Source organism: Rhopalosiphum maidis, chromosome 2 (assembly GCF_003676215.2).
Source record: "Rhopalosiphum maidis isolate BTI-1 chromosome 2, ASM367621v3, whole genome shotgun sequence".
NCBI lineage: Eukaryota > Metazoa > Arthropoda > Insecta > Hemiptera > Aphididae > Rhopalosiphum > Rhopalosiphum maidis.
The window spans coordinates 89943154-89956706 of record NC_040878.1 but is presented as its reverse complement, the minus strand read 5'-3'; the positions used below and the strand labels follow the sequence as shown (position 1 = coordinate 89956706).

Genomic DNA, 13553 nt, shown 5'->3' with positions numbered 1-13553 from the left:
TAGATAATACATGGGGAACGAATACGGCTCGCGGACCATAAGTTTTCCGTCTCTGCTTATAATATGTATATTGTGGTTCTTATTGTTTTGTTTTTTAATGTAGGTATTTAAGATTAACTATTTATTAGCTATTTGTTATTAGCTGTGACAATTTTTATCAATACAAAATAAATCAGCTGATAACCCGATAAGCTAAAGTCATTTGATAACTACTGATAGCACTTGCCAGTTGCTACTTGCCAGCACTCCATAGTCCACATTACGTCTTCCCAACAGGCGTGAGGCACTGAGGCGTTTAGTAACCACTACTTATTACTACGTATAGTGTACATGTATATAATATTTCAAATTTATTGCTATAGACATTAAAATGTTATTAATTTGTAATATTATGGTGTTATACAACCATATATCAAATATGTGAATACTGCAAGTCGACATTTAAATTTTTGTACACTAGTTTTAGAATATTTAAATCTGTCAAATTATAGAAATGGCTTCAGTTCTTAAAAAGCAAATTTTAAAACAACTATCGAGGTGAGTTTTAAAAATTGAGTTTTATTAAAATACTTTTCTTAGGTTTTGTTATGTATTAAATGTTTGATTAAAATGTAGGTTTACCAAAGGCCTGAGAGAAGAAGACATCAATTTGAGTACGTTTAAAGGTGAAGGTGAATTGACATCTCTGGAACTTGATGAAAATGCTTTAATGGATGTATTAGATGTACCATATTGGGTACGAATAACCAGTGCCAAATGTGATAGAGTTTTCTTTCAGGTTCCATTCATGGCAATCAAGAAAGTTCCTATGTCCTTGGTAATATATAATAATATCAATATTTTGATATTTGTTTAGAAATATAGAATGGTTAGATAATGTACATGCATATTGTTGACAAGTATAGAATTTAATTGTTTAATAATATTGGTCATTTAAAACTAGAAATTAATGATTTAAAAATAAAATGGGTTTGTGTATATATTCACAATTAAACCAAGGTACAGAAAACGTAACTAACCTATGTTAGTCTGGACAATTTTAAATTCTATATAAAGATTAAAATACAAGTTGATACATTTTATTTGTATATTTATCATAGATTATTCTTATATTGTTTTTATACTATAACAATTTATAGAAAAATCTTTTACATTAAAATCACTTTTAAACAATAAATATTTTAATTTGATGAATATTTTTTACAAGTAATTATATCATGATGTTTTATAGACTTTAGATAAAGTTTCGGTTGAAATCGAAACTTGTGACAATGTGGAATCAATGGCGATGAGGGAAAACGTTCAGACTGTACAACCGGGAAAATATAAATTTATTAATCAAGTTATTGATGGCATGACTATACAAATAAATGAAGTTAATATTACTTTTAGAGATCCTGCTTTTCATGCTTCTGTTCAGGTAAAACTTTTTTTTTTAATAATTTTTTTTCCATAGAGATAAAAAACCAAATTCCATAATTATCTCTTTATCTTTTTACTTTTAATTCAACTAAGCTTTTAGAACTATATTGTGTTAATGGTAATTATTATCTTTTTATTTTTAATTATCGAGATAATGCATTTAGTTATTATACCTATTTAGAAAGTTGTTAAAATAGAAAAAAAAAGTTTTTTAGATAACTATCATGTATAATACATATTATAATAATACATTAATTGATTATGTTACAAAAACAGTATAAATTAATTTTTATCAATTAGATTAAAAATCATTATATTTTAAAATTAAATTACTTAATTTTTGAACATGTTTACTATATATTATATAATATGTTTATTTTCAAATAATTTTTGGTGTTGAATATAGATAACATAATTTGCAATATATAGATAAAATAAAATAAAATAAAGGAGATTCAAATAAAAGTTCATGATATTTGTAATCTGCTGACAAGTTATAACTTGTGGTCGAGGGTTTTATAGAGGGTTCACAATAATGCAACATGTTTCAAATATGTATTTGTTTTATGATAATTAATTATACAATTTTTAAGTATCAGGTTAGTGTACACAAACTAATTAATCTGAGTATGTAGTTTATTATATTAATGAGACTATTTTCTTATTTTAAAAATACAAATAGTTAATGATAGTTGATTATTGATATTGATATAAAAAAATATATATTGTATATATAAAATATAAATATAAACATTTTAAATATATATTGTATAATTAATAACTTTAAACCAGCATCTATAAATATTAATTAAATTAATTTTTGTTTTTTAGATTTTGAAAATATTAGTTCAATCTAAATCTCCTAACTGGGAGTCTACAAATCTTAAAACAACAAGACTAAAAAATGAACAGAAAACTCAAATATTAATATTTAAAGAGTTGACTTGGCAGATGATACGAATTGAATTATATTCTACTAATGATCGAAATAAACCTCCTATTAAATTATTCACAAATGATATAATTTGCCGGTTAACTATTAAAAAGAGACTTTCAGGTAATTAAATATTAAATTATGATAATTTTAGTATTTTTCTAATTCAATTAATAAAAAACTATATAATTTCCAAACTGCTGTAGATTGTTTCATTTTGGGATGCAAGTTAGCAATTTTAATTGAAGAGTTATTGTGCGTTTTCACTGATTCTCAAATGAAAGCAGCACTTCATTACATAGATTCATTAGCTGGTGTTGTAAAAAAATCAACAGATCTTTCTCGCAAGAAAAAAGCAATTAGAAAACTTGAAGTAAATAATTAATACAATTAATACAACTTTTATAAATATATTCTACACAATAATGTATGTGTATACTTTTTAGTGTTTACCTGAATATCAAGCTCAACTAGATCAGGAAAAGAGAGGAAAATTTGTATCAAGTTCAAAAAGTTCATGTTTATTTAGTTTTCATGATGTAATTGAAACATCGTATCATTTTGTTGCGCAGAAAATTAATCTTCATCTTAGTGATGATCCTGGAAGTAAGATATGATTTGTTAGGATTTTAATTTAATTGTGTTATAAATTAAAAGTTATAACTAAAATATTTTAATGATTCAGGTCGTTCTTTACATCCAGATTTACAAAAAGGTGGTTCAATACAAATTGAAGTAACTTGTTTTCAAGTTGATCTATATCCTTATCATTTGGCTGATAGTGATCGATTACATTGGGGTCTTTACAAGAAAGCAAGTTCATCTTTTTTTCAATGGTTAAAAGATTCCCAGTCTGAATTTTGGGAAAATCTGTATACATTAACGAGAGAAAATTTCCAAATTCCTGATATTCAAAAAGGAAATATTACTAAATATTTAAAAGCTCAATATTCAAAGCTGATGACAAGTTGTACAGTTCTAAGAATGTCTGACTTTGTTGTATTTAGAGTCCAGTCAGGAAAAAAACAAGATCAGATTGCTTTTATTAAAGGTATTTATTAGTTAAATATAAATATATTTAACAATTAGTAAATTAACTTGTTAACATTATACAATACAGTTGTAAAAAAAAAAAACAAATATTGTTTAAATATTCATTACAATTTGTATTACTATACTTTAGGTGATAAGGAACGTCATAAATTACCTCATGATTCTAAAGTAATTCATGCAGAATTTACATATTATTATTATCCTGGAGATGTTGCATTCCCTTGTAAGTCATGTTTTCATTTATATAGTAAAACAAGTAATAAAATAGTAAATAAAAATTATTTAATATTTTTTTAAAATTATTTTCAGTGCCCCCATCAAAATTTTATGCACAATTAAATCCAGTTCAAATGAACTTTGACGCATTAACTGTACTATGGTTAAATACGTTTGCATTAAATGTCTATAAATCACTAATGACTACTAATGTAGCAAATCAAGATAATTTAGGCAGTATGATTTATTTTGACATTCTTGTCGAAGCAATTATGCCTCGTGTAAGTAATTAGTGATAAAAAATATCATCTATTTTCAAGATGTTATTAAAAATCTTTTGTTCTATAAACAAATTTTATCTTACAGCTTATATTTGAAGAAGAAAAACTTTGTAATAATCAAAAGGATCGTCCCAAATCATTAAATTTACAAACTAGTCGAGCTACTTTAAGTAATGTCCGTAGTAATGAACATGGCATGTCAAGATCTGATTTAGCTAATTGTGTTAATGGCTTGCAATTTGCATCTCTTTTCTATTCTTCTGAATATCCAGCAAAAGAGGGAGATTATCATCCTGTAACAGAAAAATTATTAAACCATGCTCAAGGTAATAAAAAATAAGGAAATCACTCATCTGTAAAATGAACCTCATTATAGAGTAAATCATTGTATTAAAAACTACTGTTTAAAATTAAAGATTGAAATATATTTTTTATTTTAAATGTAATGACAGAGAAAATAAATAAAAATCATTCTCATAGTAATTCTGATTAAAATTTAATACAAATATAAATATTAATATTAATCGATAACTTTAGGTTATATTTACTATTTAGTAGTAAAATGTGGATATTAATATTAAATAATATTTATCTTATAAATTAAAATACTAATTTCAGTTGTTTTTTTTTCTAATGAAGAATACTTACATTTTAGAATAATAATATAGTTTTATTTTATTTACATTTTTTAATGGGCTATTAGATAAATTATTAATTTAACTTAAGGAGGTTTAATTCCATTTGTGTTTTCTACTAAAATAAACCTTTATTTTTTGTTTAAATCACGGGATTGGGTAAAGATTGCTGAATCATGTTAGAATTTTTCATGCAATTGTTAAGAAATAAATTGTTACACTATTTTAAAATTAAACTTAAAAATTAGATTTTTAAATTTTTAATATTAAAAATTTTAAAATATTAATTATATTGTAATTAAAAATAAATTTAAAATGTAAGAACATCTTTCTTAAGTAAATAGTTAAACAAATTCAATAAATTTTCTGACATTTTATTAGATAGATAGGTTAGTTAATACAATTGTGAAAAATTGATACTTTTGACTCTCTCCTCCCTAAAAAAGAGCATTCTGTTATTCCTTTTACTCATAGTCAACATACACTAATTATCACTTACTATGCACATTGTACACACTTACACGAACCACATGGATGCATTTAAATAAATTACCTATATTAATGCCTTAAAAATAGTCTTAACAGTTTGTATAGAATTTAATTAATACTATAATATATGATTTTAAACTAATGGATAATGATATAGTAAACTTAATTAAATATCATTAAATTGATACTACAATTCATATTTTGTTCTTAAGGTTAGGTAAGGTTTTCCCTTTGAAACCAAAAAACTGCTTTTCTGACTCAGATTTACCTGAATTGAAATTTTGTGTATGATTTACTTAATCTGTATTGTTAACAAAATTAAAACTTATGTTGGTTTAGATAATGATGATGTACGAGCTTACCCTAATAATATAACAGTTTCTTCATTAGAAGAGTTCATAAAAGAATTAAGCCAAGAACTTTTATGGATTGAAGCTAAAGATATTTGGTATGTTGAGTATTCATTTAAAAAATAAATTAGATATTTTATAGCTTATTTATGTGATATGTAATTGTAGATATTTATTTTTAAGATGAACTTATTTTAATATGTATACTAGGTGTGTACGATTAGATCCTGTTTGGGGTGATTTTTATGGTGCCAGAGCAGTTGGATCTACACCAGTACCTTTTCTTGAAGCATTTCCTCTAACCTTATGGGTTCAGCCACCTACCCTTACACCAAAATCTGAAGTTTTTAATAGAAACTTAAAATATGGGGATATGACAGTGTTATGTTATGTTCCAAATTTAATTAGCATACAAATCAATCATTTTCAATATCTTTTTCTTTTGCGTGTTGCTGATGCAGTAGATGAAGTAATCATTTATTTTTTATAATATAATATAGAAAAGTAGTATAATAAATTATTTATTTATATTTAGCTTGCTACATATATTGTTGCTGATCAACATAATATAGTGGGAAGTAAAAAGAGTGGATCATTTGTATTTGCTGCACTATTTGCTCAAGTTGAAATAACATTTGTCACTAGTGCTCAGTTAGATATAATGGGAAAATCTGGAGGTGTTGATGATGTAAGCTCAAGTGTTGTAGCAGATTCATCAAGTATAGCGACTCAAAGTGGTCATAGTGCACAATTGAGCAATAACATACAAACCACTACTTATGAGGTTTGATATTTAAAAATAACTTTTAGGTTTAGATTATAAAAATATTTATTTTTTCTTTAAGGATGTTGGATATGTGTACGATATGAGCCAAGCTTTCAGAATACCAATGGCTATATCTGAAGCCAGTTCCAAACGAAAAGAATTTATGTCGCAAAAGTCAGCGTCTGTTGTGTATGATAATGTCAAAGAAATGTCTCAAATAAAAATGGCTGAATCAATTACGTCAGATATAAATTTACCAACTTTCAAAGGCATGAAGAAACGTTGGTTTAATTTTGGAGCATCAGTTGATCTCACAGGAAAACAAAATATAGACGATTTTAATGATAATGTTTCTGTTAGGTAAATAACAGTTCATTAAAAACCCACAACACTAGCGTTAATTTTTTGTCTACTTTTCGTATAATATAAAAACAAATAAATTTTGTTCTTTCACAATTACATTTATCTGGTTCAGTTTATGGTAAATTTTTCTTTTATGCATATTATAAGGAATATATGTTTTCTGTACATTTGCCAGATAATTATAGGATTTTGAGTATTTTCATTTTTTAAGAAGTTATTAGTGATTAAAAATAAATTTATTAAGTTCCATTTAAACATGCTTATTTTGATAACAAATTTAAAAAACTATTTAGTTAATGCACATGAAATATCTTTCTTTATAAAACATACATAGACACATTTACTCTAAACCAGCATTTTCTAAATTTTTCTTTCATTGGACCCTTTAAAAATATGATTGCAGGCTTCTCAATAAAAATTAAAATAAAATACAATAATAAATAATAATGGTAATTACATTGCTTTATTTTCTTATGTTAATGTATGTGTTTTATGATATTAAATTAAATTAATAAGAAAAATAAATACATAAATATATAATTTGTATAGTTGCTAAAAAAAAAAAAAAAAGGTTCAATGTGATGGGTGATGTTATTTCTTCATTACTAAATCGGGTATATATATTATGATCTATCTAAGATTTTTGAATTCGTAAATTTTTTCTATTTCTATGCTTATGTTTAGTATACTCATGAGTAGAAAATCCTTTTTCACAAAAGTACGTTCTTAAAAAATTATCAATTATTATTGTTTTTGATATTTCTGAGTAGTCTTGTATTAAATTCAATGGTACATACATATTTTCCAGTGTAATAAGAATATTACATTGGTATTTTTGTTTTTACATATAATATTTTCAATTTACATTCACGGACCTCTCAGCTATACATATGTGTCCATGGTTCACAGTTTGGGAGACACTGCTTTAAACTGAACCAGATAGTCATAATCAAGAAATTATCTTTGTTATATTATACAAGAAACAGAGAAAATGAATGTTGGCATAATAGCATCTTAATAGAATATATTTTTGTTTAAGCTTTATGATATTAATAAGTAAAAACAAATTTTAGATCTGATATGAGCTCAGATAGTGAAAGTTTAATGGACTTGAGCTTAGACACAAATGATGGTGCTGATGTAATGTTTAAGTTTCCTTCAGCACAAAGACCAAAAGGTGGATTTATTAAAAATATTGAATTGGCTTCTGAAGCATTTGATGATATTTTTGGAGGAGGAGAATTAACCCCACCAACCACTTCTAGTGAAAGGGATTCAATTGGAAGTTCTATTAAACGAAAAGATTTGGTAAAATAAATTTAATAGTGTCATATATTTATGTCATAAATTAATTGTTTTAAATGGTAATGTACCTAATATTCGATTTTTATTTCAGATTGCTATAACTACTCTGAAATTTGGACGAGTTGAAATTCTACATCAATCAGAAGGTCTCAATTCGGTTGTTAAATTACAAGTCACAAATGTTAGTACAGAAGAATGCCCATATATTCCATGGGATGAATTTCAGGTATCTTATTACATTGTTATTTGTGTGCAATATTTGTTTTCTTATTTTTATTAAATCTTTTAATTTTTTTCTCTTAAAAACCGCTGCATGTTTCTATTAATCAGGTTAAAAGAATATATTACTCTTAAATCCAGCAAGAGAGTTGGCTCTTCATTTTAATATATAATTAAATGTTATGTAAGAAATTTTTTAAAATATATTTATAACAGGGATATCTAATCATTATATTAACAGTTTAAAATTGTTTGGCCATTATTAGTTTGATCTTATAAATTATCAATTCTAATTTAATATCATAAATCGCTTGAGAATTCAATTTTCAAGTAATTAAGTATACAGAAAGTGTTTTAAAATTTAAAATTGATTTATTAATTGGTTTAAATTTAGCTAATTTGATATTTATTTCATATACTTTAACTTAATTTGTTTATAATAAAAATGTATCAATGTTATAACTTGTATATCTATATAGAATATTTCATCCTTTTAAAAGAATATTGAACTTCACTGAGAAAACTTAAATTGTTTAAGAGGGTTTTTATTAATGTATAAACTATAATTGCATGATCATTATTGAGTTTAATGTTCACTTTGTTTTAATTTTATCATTTGCCTTTGGAATGCAATGGGTGTGCTTACACAAATAATTTGCTGTTCATTTCACAGCATAAGAAGGTACTCATAATAACTAATTTCTGGATTAATTTGTTTTTTCGATCTTTATGATTCATTTATTTTATTATCAGGAGCTAATAAACAATATTTGTTATTTATTTATAAAAAAAATTTCCTAATTTAAAAGATCGACAAAACAACAAATAATATAGTAACACACATAATATTAGAATAGTTAGATAACATTGTTATATATTAGATTTTAGGCGCGACTTAGACTCAAATATTGTAAAATAAAAATTATAATTTCTTATTTTTTTAATGAATTTTGTAATTTTGTATTTGACAAATTTTGTTCTATCAATTTCCGCTGTATTACTGTTTAAGATATGACATGATAAACAAAAAATAATAATAATCTCATTTTTATATTTTATAAATTAATTTATAATTATAGCCATACGCATATTAGGATTATGTAAAGCAGAAGAATTGCAGTAAAACATATAAGAGATATTAAATATTCCTATTACTGAGCTCTAGTAGCGCCTAAAATTTGATTATTAATTATAACTGAAAATTAAACATAAAATGTATTGTATAAAAATATATGCATTTATTGACTAGGACAAATTTACAACCAGAACACGAGACTGGAACGAAGTTGAAGGTGTTGCAGGTTTACCACAGATACCCAGGGTAATGGTTCGATTAGAACACAATATTATGCCTAAACGTGATGAAAAACTGATTAATGTCGATGAATGGAAAAATGATAATGTTACTGCTAAGATTAACAATGTTTATTTATCATTAAATTCAAACTCATTAACTAGTTTAGCGGACTTTTTTGTTGACGAACATCCATCAAAAGCATTGCCATTTGAGGTCAGAAGAAATAACTTATTAATACTATTATCTAAAATAAAAGTTTAAATTGTCTTTATTTTTATAGGCAACTATTGAAAACACAACTATAAAACTGTGTAGTCCAACTCAAAATGATGCTTTACAAGATGAAACAAGCATAAAACCAACTGATACAGAAATTCATCTTAGTAGGTTAAAAGTCGAACGCACTAATGATGGTTTGGTTTGTGTGGAACCAATAAAAGAAAATTGTGATAGTCCTGATAGTAGTAATCAGCAAATAGAAATGATGGAAGAATTTAAAAAAATTACTATTGAAAATGAATACCTTCATAGAAAACTGGGTACTCTTGAACGATTAAAAGAAGAGAATTTAGAATTGCGTAGGTTTCAAGAAGAAAACAAAAGTCTAAAGTTAGTATTGTAGTATTATTTTGTAATTTTGATATTAGTATTTATCAATATTACCATACATAATATACATGAATAATTTATTCACAGAATATTGTTAAGTGAGGCACAAGATAACATTAGCAAGTTATTGGGAGAAAAACAAAATCTATTGGATCAAGTACATGTTCTAAAAGAGCCAAAGACTAATATGATAGTGACTTCTTCGAAAAGATAGCGTACGTGTTGGTGCTTTACTTGCACGAACGATAGATCACCAGTATGACTGTTATAAAACAAGGGTTTGTATTTATATTGTTGTTTCGTGTTATTGTTATTTGATATACTTTTTTATATAGTAGTATAAGTTTGAAAACATGGGTACAGTATCTGATTATTTAATATCATATTCTCCATGATCTCAAAACAAAAAATTAATGGTTAAAAATAATTCAAGTAACAACATCTATATAAATTGATAATCGTTGATAAGTAATTGTACTTATATTATTTGATCCTTACAATTTTCAAATGTGACATAGTTGTGGTATCAGCAATCAAACATTTTTCTATTTATATTTATATTGGTTGCAAAATATTTTTCTTTAATTTTCTCCTATGCATATCTTATATCTGTTTAAATATCTTATTATTTAGAGAAAAGTGCAAAATTCAGTACATTTATGTTTGATGAATTAATTTTATGTATACATTAAATCTATGTGTTATAAGTAAATAAGATTGATAAACACGATTGTTTTATTAATTTTTTAATACTGGTTTGAACTGAGATAACCATACATTTTAACTATATGTAGGAATAATGATGCTGCTTTAATGTTTTCAAAATTATAGTTTAAAGACTTTTCTGGTTTATTATTAATTAGGTAAAAGACAAAAATATGTACAGTGTTTAAAATATGCAAATATTGAAGTTGAATTCTTGTATTTTCTGTGATTTCGATGATAAATATAATATAATATAATATAATATAGGTACTTTATACATATTTTATATCTTAAACTAATATATGATGAACTATCATCACATTTTGTTATATAATTTTACTTTGCTGATTTTATTCATCTTCTTATTCCTATAATTATTTACCTATAATATATTTACAGAGTAATTCTAACCACCCATGGAAATATAAATATAACATATTATATTTATATGTCTAACGTCTATGTTACCAACACTCATTATCTTAAACAACTTTAACATTTTTTAAATATTTATATGATTTGAAATCATTACATAATTTTTTTAAAAATGATTATATTTTTACATAAAAAGTTTCAACAAAATACTTTATATTGTGTTGTTATAAATTAAAATTATGTAAAAAAAAATATTTTAAAATCTGAGAAGAGCAATGGAATGAACATATTGATTTTTAAAAATGTTAAAATTTTTTAAGATAAAGATAATGAGTGTTTACTGTTAAAAAAATTAATCTTTATACATGCAAAAATAATTTGGATCTAACCTAACTTCTATTTTAAATTAATTTATATTTTAATTTTTAAGCAATACAAGAGAATGCTTATGTTTCAAAATATATGAATGATAATTAAAATACATATTTTATTGTGTAGGTTATGTTATAAGACTGGTTTTATCTTAATATACTTTAAATAAAATATTTGAAAAAAATATGTATGTTGTGATTGAATTTATTTTAAAATATTTTATGCATTGGTTTTTGTGATGTTAATTGTAAAATAATACATTAATACTCTATATTATTTAACCATTATATTTAACTTCATTAAATTACAATATTACATTATTTATAGCATACCTCATGTTTTGTTTGAAAATTAAAAACCAAATGTCTTTAATAGGTACCATTACTTTAAAAAAAATTAGTATATTGTTTGATACTCTGTGTAATGGTGCTGTTCCTAATGTTATTATTTCTATATTTCTTTTAAATACTTGATTCTTATAATTTTTTTTTTTGTATTTCATTGGCTGGCAGGTATCAAATGTCTCTAATACCATTTTGTTTTTACATTATGACCTGACTGTCTAAAGACGTTTGATCCTTTTCATATTTTTATTAAATTGTTTAATTATAATTGTCTAACTTATAATTAATTGATATAATCACATTTTTCATTAATTCTTATATAAAATGTACTAAACTAATTTATTATTATTATTATTTTTTTTTTTTTTTGGCATAAATAAATTTAGCCTATGTCCAAGTTAAAACATTATTTATCCTATCCTATAAATAAAAGAATACTCACTTCAAATTCAAAGTAATTTGCTATTTAATCTATTTGAACTGAAAGATTTAAATTAGATCCATTTTTGACAGGCATTTTTAAATAAATACTAATCATTATATATAGTTTATACAATGTTATACCTCACACATATCTCAATTTGTCCATGTATGAGAAGGTTAATTAAGAATTTTAGATTTTATACTACAACATAATTTATTTAAGGAATGAAAAAATTTTAAATTTTAAAATACTATTCACATTAAATCCAAATAAAAATATAGGTACCTAAATTAATTTCTTTTTTGAGATGAGTGAAATTAACTGACACCATTTCTTACCATTATATGTATATATATAAAATTTAAAAATTTTATTTTTACTATTATATATTAGGCTTTTAATTTTGGGAATGGATGTCCTTTGACTCCTTTCTGCTAAATATGTGCACTATACATAATTATATAGATTTCCGTGTTTGAATACATTTCTTGTTTGAAATAGAATTCTTTTCAATATGTTTTATTTAAATTACATCTTAATTACAATTATTTATTGTTATCGCACTTATTATAAATCATAATTTGGTTTTCACTCAGCGGCTGTTAGATTATTAATTTTACATAATTTACAAAGTATACTTATTACCTATTTTAAAATTTATTTTAATCAAAGTAATAATTATTTATCTTATATCTATTATTGGTATTTTAAACCTTACCTACCTACCACATCTATTACCTGATTTACCAATTCTATTATACTCTGGTTTCTGATGTTTGCCTATCTATTCATTGTTTTCTTTAAATATTTTGTTATTACATGTATTTTTTTTTATGTAATTCGATTTTTTTTTTTATATATACTATAAAATATAAATTTTTAATACTGTTATTACACCTTTTTACTATCATAAGTTTTGTTATATAATCATAGTTTTTTGAAAAAAAACTTAATTATTTGTGTCTATATTTGTTGTGAATTCTATTTAATAAAATTGTATTGTTGATTTAGCACTTAAAATAAGACCAGTTGTTACCTATTAAATAATCCATATTTAGATATATCTAGTAATTTAATATTTGTTTGTAATCGTAAACAGGTATCATCAATAAAAAACCAATCTTCAGTATCGGTTAAACCAGGATTAAATGTATCTGTCATTATAACTTATAAATGATAATATATTTGTCATGTTGTTTATATGAAGGTTACAGGTAATGTCTTTACTCTTTAGTATATAAATATATCATAACACTTCACAAATCTCCTTTATTTTTGATTGAGGTCTCATGCTTGACACACTTGTATCATCACTATTCAACAAGAATAATTCATCATTTTTTAATCATATTTCATAATATATAATTAAATTTTAATATCGATAAAGTATACTA

General features: G+C 23.9%; 1 protein-coding gene across 2 annotated transcripts; it reads left to right on the top strand.

Annotated features, from left to right (window-relative positions):
- Nucleotides 1–257: 257 nt before the first annotated feature.
- LOC113553912 (UHRF1-binding protein 1-like) lies at nucleotides 258–13341 on the top strand. 2 transcript variants are annotated; one of them, XR_003405222.1, is made up of 20 exons: nucleotides 258–537; nucleotides 616–817; nucleotides 1232–1420; nucleotides 2254–2479; nucleotides 2563–2729; nucleotides 2803–2962; nucleotides 3042–3407; nucleotides 3540–3632; nucleotides 3719–3906; nucleotides 3992–4232; nucleotides 5370–5478; nucleotides 5591–5849; nucleotides 5916–6164; nucleotides 6226–6506; nucleotides 7583–7817; nucleotides 7906–8040; nucleotides 9283–9543; nucleotides 9611–9939; nucleotides 10027–10217; nucleotides 13259–13341. XR_003405222.1 is itself a non-coding variant. In XM_026957488.1 (19 exons), exons 1-19 carry the CDS (start codon nucleotides 494–496, stop codon nucleotides 10151–10153), a joined length of 3861 nt encoding a protein of 1286 aa, XP_026813289.1. In that variant the 5' UTR covers nucleotides 258–493; the 3' UTR covers nucleotides 10154–10855. The 2 variants fall into 2 exon arrangements, 1 of the variants encoding a protein (XP_026813289.1); XM_026957488.1 differs by lacking the exon at nucleotides 13259–13341 and having other exon boundaries at nucleotides 10027–10855.
- Nucleotides 13342–13553: the final 212 nt, after the last annotated feature.